Source organism: Amphiura filiformis, chromosome 17, assembly GCF_039555335.1.
Source record: "Amphiura filiformis chromosome 17, Afil_fr2py, whole genome shotgun sequence".
Taxonomy (NCBI): Eukaryota; Metazoa; Echinodermata; class Ophiuroidea; order Amphilepidida; family Amphiuridae; genus Amphiura; species Amphiura filiformis.
The window spans coordinates 47040042-47060548 of NC_092644.1; the positions used below are offsets into that span (position 1 = coordinate 47040042).

General features: G+C 42.4%; 1 protein-coding gene across 1 annotated transcript in view; it reads left to right on the forward strand.

The window, feature by feature from the left end:
* The window catches only part of LOC140137883 (selenoprotein F-like), a 54261-nt gene extending 37295 nt beyond the window's left edge, over window positions 1-16966 (forward strand). Inside the window, exons 2-5 of the mRNA XM_072159687.1 lie at window positions 9789-9965; window positions 12944-13004; window positions 15242-15297; window positions 16694-16966. Of these exons, the coding sequence (XP_072015788.1) occupies window positions 9789-9965; window positions 12944-13004; window positions 15242-15297; window positions 16694-16822 (423 nt within the window). The 3' untranslated portion in view covers window positions 16823-16966. The remainder of the gene's footprint in view (window positions 1-9788; window positions 9966-12943; window positions 13005-15241; window positions 15298-16693) is intronic.
* The last annotated feature ends 3541 nt before the right edge of the window (window positions 16967-20507 follow it).

The following is a 20507-nucleotide window of genomic DNA, read 5'->3' on the forward strand; positions in this document are numbered from 1 at the left end:
TGTAGTCTTAGCAGAACCAACTGGGGTTGTCACACGGCAGCGTTCCATGGCGGGACCGCCGAGTGATGCCCTGGGCCTTGGAATGGCTGCCGGCTGTCCTCCGGGACTGGCTAGCGGCGACACCGGGGCTGGGCTCGCAGTCTCTCACGGGACAGCGACCCAAGTGCAAACGGTGGCAGCTACCGAGGCGAGCTACGGCTCGACTTCAGTGGTAGCCACTATGCACGCCGCCCATAGCTGCTGCCGTGAGTGGTCCGCCACACACAGCGACCTTGGGCGAGGCTCAAGAGGTTAGGGTAGGTAGTTTGAACAGCCTGGCTGATCAACAACCCACTTATGTCCTCGAGAGCCAGCAGAGCGTGGGTGATCCATTACAGTCAATGGGTCAATTACCCTCTTATGATCGATCACTATCTATTCAGCGGAGCATGGCTCCATTGATTGATACTGCCTATTCAGGTAGCGAGGTGACTGATCGAGGGTATACACGCTCAGCTACCCGTGATACTAGGCAAGCTCCTTTTAGCCAAGGGACAGCCAGTATAGCGGGTACCCATACACACGGCTTGATCCTCTAGCGGGGAACGCTGTGAGGCATGGGTACAGTGGTACGCAGCCGGAGCCCTACCGGGCACCTACGCTACAACCACGCAGGTACCGCAGTACTCGTCCTGGTTACCACAGTCTCTGTGGCAACAGGGGGAGGCGGTACTGGTACTGCCGTGCCATGGGGTTGCCTGGTGGCGGATCCTTTCAGGGTCAGCTACCGACAGGGTATGCCCCGTGGTATCCGCCGCAGGGTGGTTTCTTCCACGGTCTAGCACCGTGGCAAGTGCCGCCTAGCGTTGGGCAAGCAGTACCACCAGCTGTTACCCAGGCTGGGCGGCGAGTGGCTAACCCTGATACAGCTCAGGGTAGGCCGCGCGCTGCTATGGCTAGGGCGACAGCAGCGAGAGCGTCGCGGATCCCGGGTGCTATAGCTAGCATCTCGGGTCTGGCGGAGTACTCCCTCTTCTGCTGGTGTTCAGTTGGCTAGCCACACGGTGGCGACACCTCCCTGTCCACCTTCAGATGCCCGTCGTCAGATCTCTTCCTCATCAGAGAGTGAGTCAGAGTCTGAAGGCGAGGGAAAGGAGTCGGAAGATGAAACCAGTAGCGACTCACAGTCTGATGAGGCTGTGCAGCTAGCTTCAGGTATCCTTCCCCGCTTCCCGTGAGGAACTCGCTAGCAATGGTCTGCCTGCGGACACCGCTGAGGTGATGAGCCGTGTGGCCCAAGGTTTGGGCCTGGCTTTCTCTCAGGAGGAGTCCGTTCAGGAGGACCAGGGCATCTTTTCAGTAGGATGCCCAGCTAGCGCGTCCACACAAGGGTCGCCCGCACTTGCATTCCCGGCGGACCTCAAGGGTAGGTTTCGTAGGGCTGTCAGGCTCGCTGGAGCTTCGACGCCGCGTGCTTGCACGCTTCCACTGCGTGTTTCGCAGGAGGACTACGAAACCTACCTCAGGGTCCCTGACATGGATCCAGACGTTGCCAAGCGCCTGCCGCTAGCGCCAAGGCGCACGGGTCGCTCTCCCCCAGTGGGAGGAGGAGCTAAAGCTCATCGATAAGCGAGCACGCCGCTTATCAGAGTCTCTAGCGTCGCTACCACGCTTGCCGAGCACCTCGGTAGGAAGGTAGCGAATCGACCACGGGCAACGCCGAACTCTTCCGCGAGGTTAATCTGTTAGCGGTGCTAACAGCTAACCTCAACGAGAGTTCTATGGGCCTAGCCCATAGGATGTCATCTCGCCGCCGGAGAATGCCTGTCTGTCCCTCCAGTCAACTTACGGCTCCGACTTTGCTGAAGCAATGAAGAAGTCAGACTCGGTGGGACAGGGGCTACTCTTTGGACAGGCCTTTTGCGCTACGGTGGAGGACCGGGCAAAGAAGGCCACCAATGAGAGCACTCTGAAGAAGTCAGAGGCTGCCCTGACCAAGGGGAAGGGCAGTAAGGCGAAGAAGAAGTCTTCTAAGCGTTCTTCAGCGCCAGCTCCGGCTTCAGCAGGACGCGCACCACAGACTACACCCGAGCCGAGGCTACTCCAGCACCTCCCAAAAAATCTGGGAAGCGCAAGAGTAGTGCTGGATCAGATGGCAAGCCCCTAAGAAGAGCCGTTCTTCTAAGGGTGGCAAACCAGATCGGTCCTGAGGGCATGGCGGTCGACAGTCCATGCCGGCAGGCCTTGGACTTCCCACAGGGGATTCCCCTGTGGGCGGCCGCTTATTGCATTACGCCCAGAGATGGCATGCCATCTCACCGGGCGCCTGGGTATTGTCAGTGGTCAGTGGGGGTTACAGGCTGGAATTTACCAGCCACCCCTCGTGCGCCTGCACGATTCAGAGGTCCACGGTAGTGCCGCCAGACGGCCCCCAGCGCCGGGCACTACTGTCAGAGGTCACTCAGCTTCTCACGAAGCAAGCGATTGTCCCGGTCTCACCCCTTTCACCAAGGGGTTTTGGAGCACTTTTTCTGGCTCCAAAGAAGACCGGCGATTGGAGGGTTCATTCTGAACCTCAAGCCGCTTTGAACGAGTTCATCAGGCCCAAGAGGTTCAGAATGGAGACTCTCGCTTCGGTGCTAGCCTGCCCCATCAAGGGTATGTGGGCGGCATCGCTAGATCTCTCGGACGCATATCTGCATGTTCCGATCGCACCTCAAGATCAGAGGTTTCTACGCTTCAAGGTACAGGGTCAAACTTACCAGTTTCGATGCCTGCCATTCGGCTTGTCCACCTCCCCAGAGTGTTTACACTCCTGGTCAGGGCGGTGGCAGCGCATCTGAAGCGCAGGGGAGTCAACATGTGTTGCTACCTGGACGATTGGTTCATTTACGGACGCACCCCACTGGAGACACAGTGTCTCGTGGAGTTAGTAGTCCGTGACGGTGCGGACCTGGGATTTCTGATCAACGCCAAGAAATCCAATTTGGTCCCGACATTGAGACACCACTATTCTTAGGGGCCCAGATCAACCTCAAAGAGGGATCGCGCCCTCACCCGAGAGGGTGACGAACATGGCGAGGTGTGCCCGACTCTTGGCCGAGTCAGAGGGGCACCCGCTGTGGCATGGATGAAGGTTTTGGGCCTTATGGCCAGTATGGTAGACCTCGCACCGCACTGCCGCTTTCACATGAGGCCTATACAACTACACCTTCTAGCCTTTTACAGGCCCAGTCGTCACCCAATATCCTCGCGGTTCGATGTCGGAGATCGCGCGAGAGGAACTCTGGTGGTGGACCCATCAGCCCAATTTGACTCAAGGTGTCAGGTTTCCTGCACCAGCGGTGCGTCACGTAGTGACGACCGACGCGTCAAAGCTGGGCTGGGGGCCACATCCACGGGACTCAGTCTCGGCCTATGGTCGGCCACGGAGACGGAGTTCCATATCAACCTTCTCGAACTTTGGGCAGTGGAGAGAACTCTCCAGCACTTCGAGAAGGTGATCGTGGGATCTCATATCGTTGTCCAAACGGACAACATAACCGTGGTGGCCTACCTCAACAGACAAGGGGGCACCAGGTCACCACGGTTGTGCCTGCACGCACTACGCCTGATAGGGTGGTGCAAGGCCAGGCAGATTACGTTGAGAGCGATGCACATAGCGGGAGTCACCAACATCCTCGCGGACGATCTGTCACGAGGAAAGGTGTCGGGACCTACAGAATGGTCCCTTGCTCCGCAGGTCGCCCAGACGATCTTCGAGGTGATGTACCACCCTCGATAGATTTGTTCGCATCTCATCGAAATCATCAGCTGCCGGTGTACTGCTCGAGGGTCGCAGACCCACAGGCATTCGCCGTGGACGCTCTGTCCGTAGACTGGGAGGAATGACTGCTTACGCTTTCCCCGATCTCACTGCTCGCAAGGGTGGTGACCAAGATCGGGAGGGAGGATTGCAACGTCATTCTGATAGCACCGTTCTGGCCGAAACACCTGTGGTTTCGACCGATGGTGGATCTACTAGCGGCACAGCCGCCAGTACTCCCCGAGTTACCAGATCTACTCCGGATGCCCGGAGGAGAGGTACCAAGTCTACCACTAGAGCACCTGCAGTTAGCTGCATGGCCCTTATCAGTGAACGTCTGCGGCGGAGGGAGGCTTTTCATCAGAAGCTGCTTCTCTCATCGCCAGGGGTAGACGAGAGTCTACCCTCCGTGACGATAGTCAGCGCTTGGCTCCCTACTACGCATGGTGCGATGAGAGAATACATCTCCCACTAGAGCCCCTGTGCCTCTAGTGGCAGATTTTCTGACAGAAAAGTTCAGGTCAGGACTTCAGCAGGCAACGATAGCCAACTACAAGTCAGCCATTCTCTCGATTCATCGGGATTTGAAGACGGGTCGACTATCAATTCAGATGGGTCCCTAAGTCTTCTTCTCGACGGTATGTTCAACGAGCGCCGCCGAAAGGAAGGTGGTCCCTCCATGGGACCTCAACACAGTCTTGGAGTATATTATGGTCCCCTTTGAGCCCCTGTCAAAAGCGACCCTTAAATACGCCACTCTTAAGGCGGCCTTTCTTCTGGCGTTGGCTTCGGGACGGCGCTGCTCGGAGTTGCACGCAGTCTCGAAGTCAGCCTCCGTATTTACTAACAACGGAGCGACGCTGTTTCTTCGCCCGGATTTCCTTGCAAAAAATGAGCGAAGTACATTCCGACACTCGCCCCTCTTCCTACCCAGTATTGGGCAGGGTTCGTCAATAGCCGAAGACAGGTTGTGGTGCCCGGTGAGGGCGCTACAGCACTACCTTGGCCGAACACAAACCTTAAGAGGGGCTCATGACCGCTTATTTATCACCCACGCAGAACCGCACGGTCCAGCCGCTAAACAGACTCTGGCACGGTGGCTGGTCCAGGTGTTGGTGGACTCGGTCGGTTACTTGCTAGATCGATCTTTCAGATGTTGATGCAAGAAGTATCTTAATCAACATCGGAAACGGTAAGATCGACCGGTGTACTGAGTCTAGTCCCAAACAAAAATGTTTGGTAGACTCATAACCGGTGCGATCTTACCTTTCCGATGTTGATTATCCGACCCCGCCGCCTCTACAAGTTTGGCGAGTAGGGGCTGCCCAAGTCGGATAAGGGATGATTATCGTAGTGCGACGTCACCGAATGGGTGAGTCCACTCGGGGATCGGGGTTTTTGTTATTTATTCATTTATGTGGGACAAAATGACTATTGGTTTTTCCGCATCTCGGGATCGATGCAAGAAGTATCTTAATCAACATCGGAAAGGTAAGATCGCACCGGTTATGAGTCTACCAAACATTTTTGTTTGGGACTAATACGCACCACTCCATCAGTCATGTTATGGTACGACCCTTTGTTGTGTAGATCACTGTCCCGCACGCCGTGTACGTACTGTGTGTTATGAACATCGTGTATGCATTCGACTAATAAGTCCATCGTAATAATAAGACGCCGGTTCTGGCGCTTTATTCAAAATCTTGGATTTTGACCAAACTACAGCACCTAGAGTCTTGATTTTTGCAGGGTATATTGGTTTAATAAAGTACAATATAATCGTGTGAAACAATGAATTTTAAAAATCAGTGAGGGCGTCCTCAACAGCAAATGTTATAATATGGCTTATAAGCACCTTCATGGATTTTTCAAGTCTGTTTTTGTCTAAGCACACCCCCTCCTTTTTTTTCATTCCACCTGTAATAAAACTTCTGTCATTATGTCTAAATTGAAATTAACATATCTTTTATTTATTTGGATTATTATGATTTTGACTTCAAAAACAGTGTTTTTAAATTATGAATTTTGACTTCATTTAAGGGAAGGGGTATGAACGTTTGGACAGTATTTATTGTGGGATATTAGAGCACATCAGACATATCGAATTGCATTCTGAATACTGAAGAATGTCCTTCTGATATCAAATAATTTTGATTTTTTGAAATTCGCAATAATAATACACATTTTATGGCAAATCATTAAAAATTGATATTTTTGATATTTAACAGTACTTGAAGTAAACGTTATAAATCTGATGATTTATACTTAAAGTGTATGTAGATGGGATGAAAAGCCGACGATCAATTGAAAATTTTGACCTTTCGTATTGAAGATATGGATTTTTTTCCCAAAACACCAACAAAAAAATAGGTCTTTTTGGGAAAAAATCCATATCTTCAATATAATTTATTTCGAGGACTGTTATATATCAAAAATTTGAAAAATATCGAATTTTAATAATTTGTCATAAAATTTGTATTATATCGTGAATTTCAAAAATGAAAATTATTTGATATCAGAAAGACATGCTTCAGATTCAGAATGCAATTCGATACGCCTGAGGTGCTCTCATGTCCCACAAAAATACTGTCGAAACGCCATAAACGCCATTCTATATCCCTTAAGTGTCCGGGGCACTAATTGGGTAGAATACAGTATATCAAATAAAGGTTAAGTCCCAATATCACCCATTAAAATGAGGGGTGATCATTCCATGAAGTGTGACAGGTGAAACTAATATGCACATAACCACATATTTTAGAATCTTTCATGTAAACGCGAAGACACAGGTACACTGTATCACATACGCAAAGACATGAAATGCTGGTCTGATTGTTACACAGGAATGATCGGCCCACAAGAATGCAATGTTGATGAAAACAATTTTGACATCGGGCTCTCTAGTCCCCCCCAACATTGGCAGAGGGGGATGGTGGAGGGAATGTAGAAAGTGTGTACTTCTCATCAAACATAGTTATACAGTGTACTATAATATCACTGAATTCTCAGAGCAATGAAGAGTTCCAACATATATTGTCACACATCGTCATCATCCCTATATCTTCGTGTCAAAAATTGCTGTGATAGTACAGCGAATCCTCTTGTTTTTCAACAGCTACTCATGGCGATTTTGTTCGAGATAGGCCGAGCGACTCAGGCTAAGCATACCATGACTATCATATGAGATACCACAGAGTTTCTATATTCTACACAATTTTTTTGTACACATTATTACGATTTGTGCATGCTCTAGTACCCCATATGATGTTTTTATTACAAGAAAAATCGATTTGTTTTCAGGTAAAACCAGGGTTTTGTTTCCAGTACACTAACTCAAAAAGCAATACACTAATTAGCGGGGCTTTGCAGCTTGCTGTGGATATCTTTTACTGCATTTTATAAGTAAAGATTTTGAAATCCAAAGTAAAAATTGTGATATATTTAATTTTGAGAATTACAATTATACTTTATAGGTATAAATGAACACGTTTAGCCCATTCCGTTAAGTTCCAGGTGCAAGTCCTATAACACAATGCATATATGTAAACTTTCTTTATCTGTGTCAATAATGGAATATTGATTTCAAAGGAGAATGGAGCTTTATGGAAAAAATATTTATAATACAGGGTGTTGACACTGTGTGTCAAAGAGTGTCAACTATTTTGCTTTGATTGTAGCTGATACAAAATGCCCGACAAAATGTATGATTAAAGTCAAAGACTGATAGGTCAAGCCAAACATCTGAATCTTTCCATAGTTGCTACTGTAAAAGTCAATATTTTCGCGAGAAGATATTTTCGCGAAATCTTTTGAAGATTTTGTCAATTGTGCGAGAATTAAATTTTGCGGTTTTGATATTGATACAATAGAAGCCTAATGCGAAAGGTTATTTTTGCGAGTTTTTATTTTCGCGATTTTATATCCACTCGCGAAATTCGCGAAAATAAAAACCTCACGAAAATATCTACTTTTACAGTATGTAGTGGCTGTACCAGGATTTTCTTTAGGGTGTGGTGAAATCTTAGGGGTTGGGGAAAAACATTTATTTTGTTGTCATCAGGGTTGTCCTTTTTGGCAGGCATTTTAATTATCAAATCTGTGTTACAGATATTTGTAAATTAAAAGGGCATTTCGTGATCCACAGCCTCATCCCCCACTTTTCTCAAAAAAGTTGAGATTTTTATATCACTGGAAACCTCTGGCTACATAATGTTTATGTGCAAAATATTTCTTGCAGATTAATTCGCTTAGCAAAGATACCAGTGAAATTTGAATTTCGTTCTGGTGCACCAGAACGAAATTACAACACATTGTCTATGGAGCAGTGTAATACACATAATCATGCATAACTCGCAAAACGCAAAAATCGGAATCAACTGAAATTTTGGAAATAAGCTTTTTTCGTGGATATCTACTGAAAAATGTCATAAAAAGAGGATGCTAGGATCACGAAAAGTTAAAAGAAAATAAATGAAGGAAAATTGCCAAAAAAACAGCTTGTTTCCCATCAGACCCGATGCCCCCCAATCATGGACGGTGCCCACAAGATAATGCCCATGCTACACCACTGGCCCTAGTTACACACACAGTCTACAATCATAGGCTGTTGAGATCATCAGCCACAAACTAAACGCAAACCCTTTAGCCACAAAGTTCTGATACCACAGAGTGTTTTAAAGTCCCAAGTTGATGTAAACAAATTAACAAACCGGTAACATATGTGACACGATCTGGTCCATGGGGCCTAAGGCGGCAAATTTGAAACTGAGATAAAGGTAAAAATATGGAGTCAAAAAACAATAAAATACATCAAAAAACTTTAGAACCAAGTATGCTAGGCCTGGTGTTTTCAGTAAATGATGGCCTATTGTATGAATAATGTAATAATTACAGGAACTCAATTTTCAAAAATGCCTCCTTTGGCCCCCATGGACCAGATCGTGTCACATATTAAGATCAGTCCAGGGAACATTGTGTTGAATGAGTTTCCAGTGAGGGCGGCATTACTTCATCATCTTGGCATGGGCATGCAGTTTTGTGAATGTTACATAGCTTTTTTACCGTAATTGCTGCCTGCATGTTACATTGTTGGTATACACAGGGCTGTCAACTCTCAGGCATTGGCCGTGAGTCTCACGCATTGGGTCACTTTCTCACGGTCTCACGCCTAGTCCCCCCGCTTTTCACATTCTCGAGCGCCGTGGCTCAAATAATCGTGGTTCAAAATGAACGTTTGGAGTCGGCAAATCCCGGTACGCCTCTGTCTCACGCCAAGCAATTCCAAAAAGTTGACAGCCCTGTATACAGCAATCTGGCATCCTTTTACAAAAAACAACAACCGTGGAATATTTGCACACTGCAACATGTTTTTTTGTGTGTGAATTAATTGCAAATGGATCTTTAAATCTTAATTTCCTTAAATGTTTCTTTTTGTAAAGTTGGATAATCTGCTCCTGAAATTCACCTTGGGGCACATTAGCAATCTTTTGGTGGGTATGTTTCACCAGGAATTGGAGATGGTGGCTTTTGGGAGCTGATCATGTCTAGGGTCTTTTGGAGCTGTGGATGGTCAAACCATCTTTCATGGTTTTGTGGTAGAAAATTGCCTGGAAAATCTAGAAATGAAAGGAGGAGAGGAGAACAATAAAGTGTTTTCAATAGTTGAAATTACCAAAATCTTTCGGCAATCTTTTTTAAAATTTAGGGCTCTTGTGTGGAACTGAGTGCAGTCAAAAAATGGGTATTTCAGAGGGAACATACCCATATGGTCATTTGTTGTAAGTGCCCCCACCCCAGGTAAAATATTACATTAAAACAGGCCAATTAAGCCAGTGTTATGATTTATTGTGATCTGGGTTATTTGTTTTCTCAGGTTCAACAGAGAATAAGGGTCCAGAAAGAGCTGATTTAACATTTTCATTCTGCCCACCTTTTCTCCTACTACCCCGTTACATATACCCCTGTATTTATGGATTTTGTTGGGTTTTTGTTATTCATTTAACAGATAGGGAAGTGCTTTGCCCAGGTTGAACAGCTAGCAACAGAAGTGTGTGCTGACTACGGCTTCACATCGGATCTCCTATGTAGTTCTTGTGCAGGTCTTGGTGACTTTCATTTACAACCCATTCAAGAAAAATGTCAGCAATGCTGTCAACAAGATAGCGATGTAGAGTCTGTTAAGGTGAGTGGTCTTTTTTCCTGGCAGAAGCATCGACATCCGCCTCAAGTTCAATATTAATGACGTCATCCAGGGCCGTAGCAAGCGGGGCGGCCAGGGATGCCATGGCCGCCCCACTTTTTGAGAAATTCGTTATGTTTTTCTTTATATCTTTATTTCAATTTGGGCATATATTTGTAATTTAGCCGCCCACATTTGTGATGGCTGCCCCACATTTTTCAACCTTGCTACGGCCCTGACGTCATCAGTGCTTTTTTGTGGTTGTGCTGCAAGCATAGTGACAAACTGGGCTTGTATGCATGCGTGTGAGTTTAATGTTACATGCGTAATATGATACTGAGACTAGTGAACACACACATATTTTGTTCATCAAGTACTTATCAAAGAAAATTTAGGTAAACAAATCCAGTAAACTACTTGCGTCTTTAGCTTTCGCCATCTCGGATGATGGCTTTCTCAAAAGTGACTTGGTTCACTGCTTCTCCCGCGGAAAGCAGCTGTAGCCTCATTCCCAGAGTGTGATGGTACAAGCAGTGAGTCATATACGTGATCTAGAGTGTATAAGCCTATGTCCCGGTTCATGGTGGCGGCCCCCTTTCTCCTGATCCATATGGCCTCCCTGACTTTTCTTTTGAACTGATTTGCTTCCTTGTCAAGTATTGTAGCTCCCTCTCAATCTATAACATGGTTGTCGGCAGCGACATGGTCCGTAATTGCTGATTTGTTGAATTCTGTGGTAGATTCTTTCCATCTTGCGCGGGTGTACTTCTTGTTTTCCGCTTTCTCGGCATCTTTCTGGTGCTCTTTCAACCGTGTGCCAAACGCTCTCCCTGTATGATTTTTCACAACCCTTGCAGTCGATGTTATAGACCACCTCGCACATCTGGTTGGTTTCTCTCTTGTCTTTAGGGTGCACTAATAGGCTCTTAATAGTGTTATGAGGTTTCATGGCTGTTGCGATTTTGTGCTTCCAAAAGATGCGCTTGAGCTTCTCTGAGAGGCCTGCAACGTAAGGTAAAACTACCATACCCTTTGACGGGTTATCATCGGTGCTCTTCTTTGAACTGTTACTCTTGATCTTACTTGTTGACATTTGCTGCTTAACACGGTCCATTGCCCACCTTGGATAGCCACAGTTTTGAAGCACGGTTCTGATCTTCTTTTCTTCTTCCTTTTTATCTTCCTCCTCTGTCACTATGCTATCCATTCTGTCAAACAGTGTACGAATGACACCGAGTTTCTGATGTAGGGGATGTTGGGAGTCAAAGTTCAAATATTGATCCGTGTGGGTTTTCTTTCTGTATATGAGAAGCTTTATGCTGCCATCTTGTTTACGGACCACTAATGTGTCAAGGAACGGTATGCTACAATCCTTCTCCTCCTCATACGTGAATTTAATATTCCCGCTTCGTCCACCTTGTTTAGATGTTCAGTTAGTTTCTCTGTGGTGTCCTTTTTGATGACCTCAAGCACGTCATCCACGTAACAGCACCAGTATTTTGTTGCACAATCGAGTGGTGCCGTGGCAATAGCTTGCTGTTCTAGCCATTCCATGTATAGGTTTGCCACAATCGCACTATATGACTCACTGCTTGTACCATCACACTCTGGGAATGAGGCTACAGCCGCTTTCCGCGGGAGAAGCAGTGAACCAAGTCACTTTTGAGAAAGCCATCATCCGAGATGGCGAAAGCTAAAGACGTGAGTAGTTTACTGGATTTGTTTACCTAAATTTACTTTGATAACCAAACCAATCCTACAGATGAAACTGTTCAGTGAAGTACTTAGAGATTATCCATTTCTCAAAAAAATCCAAAAATATACACATTTTTGATTATTTGTCCAACATTGAAAAAATCTACTTTTTTCCACATTTTTGGAAAAGTGTTGCAGTTTTCTGAAAACTGCAACCCAAGGTTATACCAACACGCCTGAAAATGCACACATTCGATACACCTCAATGGCAGATATTGACGAGTCCATCTCACCTGAAATGTAAAGTAATGTAGGCTTGGTGGGGATTTTAAACTGCATTCCTTCACTTGTGTTACACAAAAACAAAAGTAGATGCAAGTTTACAACACAATACAATTGATTTTTAAGCAATTTTTATTCAAATTGGGCAGTCACACAATAGTATGGTGCGGATGGACCCCAGTAGTGGCCGAATGAATTCTGACCATCATCTGCCTATATATTTAATTGCTTTCTATTTTTTCACATGTTGCAGTTAGTTATTATTGGTAGTTTTAGGTTTTGCATGTTTTCTCTGTAAAGCGCCTTGAGGCTTTGTTGCATCTAGAGCGCTATATTAAATCTTTGTTTATTATTATTCCTTGGCTTGTTGGATTCCTCTATACAGTCAGAATTAATAGGTAAATTTTCACGGGAAGAATTTTCTGGACACGTGACACCCATGGGCGCAGACATATTAGCATTATGGAATGTGACCCCGAGCACAGCGGTGTTCTTCCAATGTATTTGAATAGGAAGAATTCCTCCTTTGATGCAAAATAAGTTACTTGTCGCAAGTTAATAATATTGCAAGATTATTGAAATTATGTTTTGGAAGAAATTAAGATAACATAATATTCAATAAATTTGCAATGCACAAATTTCTATCAAAATTGCGGTCAAAAATACTATGCCAATTCAAAATTACTAAGACTTGAATAGCGAGGTCACCGCCGGGGGTCAGAGATCAGGCTCGAGGTTACACTCACATTGACACGCATTGGTCACGTGTCCAGAAAATTTTCACGTGAAAATTTACCTAATAATGTTGACTGCTATACGTACCTGAAAAGCCCAGTTTCATTTCCACCTTTTTTGGTTATGATTTTAAAAAGCTGATTTTCTGAATTTTATTATTCAATATTCAAAGCATATAGCAATAATTATAGTCGTCTAAGTAACTTTTCAAGTAAGCTCAACACAGCAAATTAAATTTACACCATATTGTATGCTTGTTTTGTTTTCAGTACCCTAAGGCTGTCTTAGAGGTGTGCGGATGAAAATTGGGGAGGTATCCACAAATCCAAGGTAAAGTATGTTAGTAGGTACAAAGTTAATTCATGAAAAGTTAAGGGGTGGGGTATGAACGTTTAAAGAGCACATCAGGCATATCGAATTGCATTCTGAATATAAAGAATGTCCTGATGATATAAAATAATTTTCATTTTTATATTTTTGATATTTAACAGTCCTCAAAGTAAACTTTATAAATATAATGATATGTAGTTTTGATGAAAAGCCAGTGTTCAATTGAAAATTTTGACCTTTCGTATTGAAGATGTGGATTTTTCCCCCAAAACACCAAAAAAATGTATCTTCAATATGAAAGGTCAAAATTAACTCTGTGCTGTCATGTCCCACAAAAAATACTTTCAAAACATTCATTAATGTAAGTTAACTCTGTGCTAAGTTAACTCTGTGTGGACCACATACCAAATATTATGAGGCAACACCAAATCTTCAAGTACTACTGCCAGACCCTCATTGCTATAAAATCATGGAGCTTGATTAATCACTCTCTTAGTCTTGGAAAGGAGCTCAAACCTAAGATTATTCTCTTGGATTTAACTTGTTTTGAACTTTAAAATACATGTATGTTGAATTCAGCACCTTATCATGAATGCCTATCTTTGCAGGTGTTGTGACATTTTAAGTTGGATTAAATTGATACATTGAATATACATGAAAAGCCACCATTGTTTGAGGGGAAGAAAAGTAGTTTCACATGAAATTTTAAATACACACAGTTTTATATCCCCAGAAAAACTACATAGTCAAATGACCAGCTCTATTTGAAACGCTATTTCAGGCTTCATGACTGTTTTTTGAGTGGTACTGTAGGTGCTTTCTCACTATGCCGTTTGGTATCAGGATATGAACTCCATCCATCAAGTCCGCTACCTATAGTAAGAACATGAAATAAGTGATCTCAATCCTATTTCCAGGATGTATCATTGAGACCATCTCATTGAGGTAGTCTTGGTCCTAGGATGTGATCAGTGTTGCCAAAACTTTTCAGCGTTAAGACGCGGCGCATCAACTCGCCAGGCCGCGGTAAAGGATTCTCAGGTAGCCCAATTTTTAAGCTTCCAAAAAAGCGCCCAATACCAGATATTTTGGGCGGATTTACCCGAATTTAAAACGCAAAACACCCAATTGGGCGGAAAAGCACTTGACATTAAAACTTTCGGTACTTACTGGGAAGTTACTGACCGATCAATAAATGGTCACAAAACCCATTGTAATTTCAATTTAGAGCTTCAAAGACTCAAAACCTTTATAAATCGGCTAAATTGAAAGGAAAATACATCAAATTACTGCCGCGGCCTGAGACTGACAAAAGTAGCCCAATTTTAGGCAAGTAGCTGCATGCTTTTTTGAGTAGCGGCAAGTGATCGCCAAGTAGCCCAATTGTGCGCCTAAGGCGCTGCGTTGGAATCACTGGAAATAAGTGATCTCAATCCTATTTCCAGGAATTAACATTAAGGCCATCTCATTGAGGTAATCTTGGACCTAGGATGTGATACCAAACTGTTTAGTGAGAACGTGTTTACACATCATATGTTGACTTGGTCCACTTTCACCGGAAATATGTTAGTTATCATGTCACAACCTTTCAACTTCCATTGTTTACACTGATCTCTATTGTGTCCAATTCATGAATTGTCTGAAAACATTGATCTAAATATTATAATTTCACAATTCGATATTTTCTTTTTGCCTTTTAATTTTGATAAATTGGTAATATATATAATCCATCACTGATGGTATAATGGCATGGCAGTGCAGCCAGCAGTATTACATAGAGATTGGAAGAATTGGAGACATCTGGGTAAGAGGACTGACACTACATCAACGGCTGGTATATTTATAGCTCAGTGGGAACAAAAAATCAATGAAACTGAGTCACTTTTATGTGGACTCAGACTGCCTCATATCTAGAGTTAAAACACTCCCTAAGTGGGATCTCTAAAGTTTGTTCGTCTTATATAAGGCAGAAATTATTCGGCTTTTGTTACTGTGTGCGTCAATAAAGTCCCAACACACCTTCGCGTAAATTCACATAAGTGCCAGTCACGCATTACGCAATGCACAACTAGCGTAAGCATTGTGCCCAAATGCGTGCATGCCATTCTATATCAATACACAGTGTTATGAGTCTTATTTTTCCGCCTTATATAAGCCGAACAAACTTTAAGAGAAGAGTGTTCATTCATTGTGCACAATATTTGATGATAATGTAATGTTGTTGTTTTTCATTTCAGCCTTTGTGAAGGGTAGTGACAATAGAGCTGCAAACTTCAAGAATTTGAAGGTCAAGGTAAGAAATCTAACACATAAAATATTGCAAATGAAAACTGCGGTGAAAAAAATACCCAAGTGCAACATTGAACAAAATTACAGGCCATATTTTAAAGTTGCTGGTTAGAAACTTAATGCTTTTCATTTGCAAGTTGGTGCATTTGAAAATGTCATTTTCAATTAAGTAAGTTTGTATACCTATACTCAGCTAGTTGTGACATCATTGCTTTTGCAATCATAATTGCATCATAAGCATGCTGACGATCCACCCTTGTATGCATGTCTATATATGACCTGCTAGAACGAAATGAGTTTAAGTTGCAAGTTGGTAGTTTCGAGACATCCTGGCTGACTGAGGTGATTTCTGTGTTTGCTGCACACCTGTTCAAGCCAAAAGTATTTGTGAATGGGGCACAATGGGCCATTCAAAAGGGAAACAAACACCACCAATGCAATAGCCAAGGTGTTTAAAAACCACCAACCTGCAACTTCACGCTCATTTTGTGGTGGCAGGTCACATATGCCGGATGTGACAGGATTAGAATTTGATCCTGTTACCAGCAAAGTACTTGGGGAAAATGACACCCCTTATATCAAGCTTTGGGATCTCACTTACAGAACCCATACAATTCCTCTTGTGTGTCAGATTTATTTGTCTCAATATATGTAAACACCACTAGGTCATACTTCCTCTGACCCACCTTAACATATATTTATCACAAAAAATATCTACTTTCAACCCATGCTTAATAAATGTTAGGTACATATATTTTATGGTTTTTCAAATATGTTAGGTACCAAAATACATGTATTTTAAGAGGCAGTGCAATAATTATAAACCAAACCCCCTGGGTAAAATTTTCATATGTAAGCATTTCCATACTGTTTTCCTAAGCCTTTTTAGAGCGTTTTATTTGAAAAGCAATGTGTGCCCTCCTTCTCGGCTTGCCACAAAAATTGCTTGCACCCTCTTTCAGTCCCCAGGGCTCATGATTATTGCACATACAGATAATTGATGTGACACAGTGGCGTGCGCAAAGGGGGGGGGGGGGCGGGGGTCGTTGTCCCCACTTTTGTTGGTCATTCGGGGGAAAACGTTAAAAACATCAAAATTTGCTCCTAATCAGACTCTATTCAGGGGAACTGAACAACCTGGCCCCCCCCCCCCCCTTTCAATGTGCTGCATGCGCCACTGATGTGACATCACATATCTGCTATCTTGTAGGTACAGGCTTTTTTTTTGGTGCTTTCAGCATTCAATCCTTCACACACAAATGCAAAATGCTGAACCAATGCACGATAATAGAACTTTGCTTGATTTATACCCACAAGATGGCAAAAGGTGGAATTCAACATTTTAGTAAGTCATGGCTCACCAGTTAATTGCTTCCATTTTGTTTTCTTTCCATTTGCAGTACATTCGAGGTGCTGACCCAATCCTCAAATTCATGGATCATAACAACCAGCTCCAAGAAACCCTCAGCATTGACAAATGGAACACGGATACCGTTGATGAATTCCTCCGAGAACGCCTCTCACCTTAGGCAATGTGTTTTTTAATCATTGACTTATAAGCTTACTGCCCCATTGCTGACAACCTGATAATATTGTGTGTGCTCATTGTAAGCAATGACAAACAAGTAACATTTATGGCTGCATACTTTGGCAAAATACTGTATTAGTAGCTGATATTAGACGTGTCATGTCAAAAGGAGACACTTTTGGGCTGGTTATCAATTTTGAGGTTTTTACATATCTTAAATATAGAGATATTTTGCTCCACAATGCCGTTTTCCTGTTGTCTCCTTTTGACATGACACGTCACATATTATTAACCATTGGGTGAAGCGGAGATGTTGTATGGGAGCACATGGTATTCCCATACCATATCAATGCTGCAAACAGATTTAACATACCTTATGTCAGAAGATTTTAAATATTGTTTGAAAGTACATTAACTATAATTATTACCAAAAAAAGCAAGGTTTTGAACAACCTTGCTGACCACTATTTCGCTTCATGTGCTTTTCCAGTGTCCAGGTATGCTTCAAACATGTGCTATCAATTTAGTACAAGAACATGCTGGGTCGATTGGTGTATTCTATCGGCGCTTATCTACCAGTACAGGATATACAGTGTTAGTGGTACCTTTTGATGTTTGTGTTAAATTTCCTTGGAGGTATGATAAGAATTAACCCTAGATTAACTCGTCATAGTGTTATAGAAGTATTAGTAGCCTGCTTATCACTTTTCATTCAATTAGTCAAAAAAAAAAAGTTGAATGGAATTGGCAAGATTAACAATGTTTCAAAAATGTTAATCTATGTTATTTGCCATTTGTTCATGTTTATTCTGGGGGAGTTTTCGAGTTACTATGCAGCATAAGTGCCAAACCCACTGTAAGTCACTCACAAACCAATCATAACTCTTCCATTTGAATGTTGGAGATACGATAATTTATATTATATTTACAGCGAGTAAAAGGACTTTAATTGCAACTGTTGGTGAAATCTGCTCCTCATTTCATAAAGTACCAGATTGTTCAATACTATTTAGATTTAAACCAAAAATGATATTTTCATATTCCTTATAATTATTTTGTGATGTATTTATTACCAACTTAAAATTTAAGTATAAATATACAAATTTTAAGTATGAACTGTAGCAACATGTTCATTGGCATGCATAGGTTTTAATTCAAGCCAATTTCAATGCACCAAAATTGGGAGCTATTTGAAGTTCTAAACAAATGTTAAGCTTCAAACATTTCCCAACAGTATTAGTTAGGGTGTTGGGTTTTGCCCTTTAAGAACAATGTCATGTAAAAAATAAGCAAGTATCCTTGTTTATCTGAATGTATCACATAAGACTTAACAGTAAACTTATTTTTACTTTTTCACTTGTAATGTATCCAGCAATGGGACAGATAGCTACTAAATCTGATTGGTCAGTATTCATGACATGGAGACTAACCTTTGTCGTATGGCCTAAATAATATTTAGTTCAGGTTGTTGCAGTCATTCTAATCATCAACTCGACCTTCTCATGTTCTTTGCTGCCATGAAAAGAGGACAGTCAAAGGTCATGACCTTATGTGATCTATGTCATATTACCAATTTGTGATGTATATCATAATTTTAGTTGTGCATGGGCTAGAGGTAATCCATGTTTGTGAATACTGGCCATAGTCTTGAAAAAAAGTAAAATATATTTGTTTACCTGAATGTAATTCATTTTTAGAAGGCTGTAAAATATACCTATTTATATGAAACAAAATTCACAACTTGTAAGGGTTTTGGGTATACAAATATTTTGCACTGGTATTCGATATACTGTTTGAAAAGTTTTAACATGCCATATTTTGCTGAAATTTTTTGTTCAGTTATTTTTGATAACTTAAGATCAAAGAGACAGCTTTTCAAACTTTTCAAGCAAGTGTTATAATACACATTGGTAGATCCACACTCCATGATGACTATGTATTAAAACCAGATAGGTGTACATAGACTGATAATAATGTGTGAATTTACCAAAAGATCAGACTTCAGATTTATTATTTTGCAAAAATTTCACAAAAGGTGGATCAAAATAAATTTTCCAACTCAAGACATTGTTTCTGTAGTCTATTGAATGTTGTTTTTGTTGGCTTTTGGGAAGTTGAGTAGCATGGCTAGATACAAGGTGGACATAGGGTACCCAAATCGAGTCCAATGTAGCGGTCAAAAATAAACATTACTAAACCCGCCTGGGAGGGTCAACCATCACGCTAAACAGTAGCCCAAATGCTAATGTGTCGATCAAAGACCCCATTTTTTTTAACACATGCTCTGTCGCCCAAAGGCCCCTTTTTTCAGTTCCATCTGTCACCCTAAGATCCTTATTTTTCTATTTGAACAGCAACTTTTATTTTATTACTGATTTTGAAATAACAAAGCCATTTAAAACTAGAAATTCAATGTTTTAGGCTTGGTTTGGCTCTCGCCCATAAAAGCTTAGGACCGGATCTCATTAAAAAAACTTATTCTCACCCAATGCCCTCTACTTAAGGTTCAACCGGCATTATCACTTAACATTGACTTTGTGTATGCATGATCGTTCCCAATTTCGAAAAAAAGGGGTTATTTGTAAACTATGTTCGCGAACATAAAATGTTCGTGATATTTAAAAAACAGTTGTTTTTTACGACGGTGTATTCAAAATTAATAAATAGGGTATATTTTTGTGAATCTGACAATGTTGAAATCCCAAGAAATCTTAACATTTCTTGCTCAATTTATTCCCGGATTTCAAGTTTTGTGAAAATTGTGTGCCTTCCTAATATTCAGCAACTCACTCAGTTTGTTTCTGGGGTTTGTTTACACCGATTACGTCACCAGGGACTTCCCAGTTTGACCGCTGTGATCTTTGGTGTGTGTTCTTGAAATGTTTAAAAAGGGGTGCTTTTGTAAAAGTGTACTTGAAATGCAAAAAATAGGGGTAATTTTCAAGGCTAATTTGCACCCGTTTTTGTGTAACATAGGGGTAACAAATGCTGAAAATGTTCTTGAAACCGCGCAAAATGGGGGGGTATTTTTGACTTTGGGAACGATCATGTGTTACGCCTTTGAATAGGCAGTGACAACACCCGAGTCCAAACGTTTGCTCTCACCCTTACTGGGAAAGTGTCAGCCCTACACCTACGAGGGGGTATCCAAAAGTTTTTGACATCACTCAGAAGTGAAAGAGCTATACCGATGAAATTTTGTCAGTGTAATCACTGGTCCTTATGCACATTATGGTCCAAAAATGGTCTCATAAGTTTGTTTACTTTCTTCACAGGTGGCGCTAGATTCGAAGTAGGCGCATTACCTTTTCATGATAAGATCTTCCACTTTCTTGAGTTTTTTCACTGTGGCCGCATCATCCGTAAGTGATGGACGTCCACTTCTTGGCTCATCTGTGAGGGACATGTGGCCAGTTTGGAAATTCCTTTTTCAAAAAGCAATAGTGCCATATGATGGGCAATCATCACTGTAAATTGTTTTCATTTCATCATAGATTTTCTGAGCATTGTAGGCCTAAACCTTCAAATGCAGGAACTTAATCACGCTGCGTGCCGGGGCTGCGTGCCTAAATTGTCACCATCTTGTAGGTTATGTGCCTACTGTCCATCTAGCGCCACCTGTAAAGAAAGTAAACATACTTATGATACCATTTTTGGACCATAATGTACATAAAGGACCAGTGATT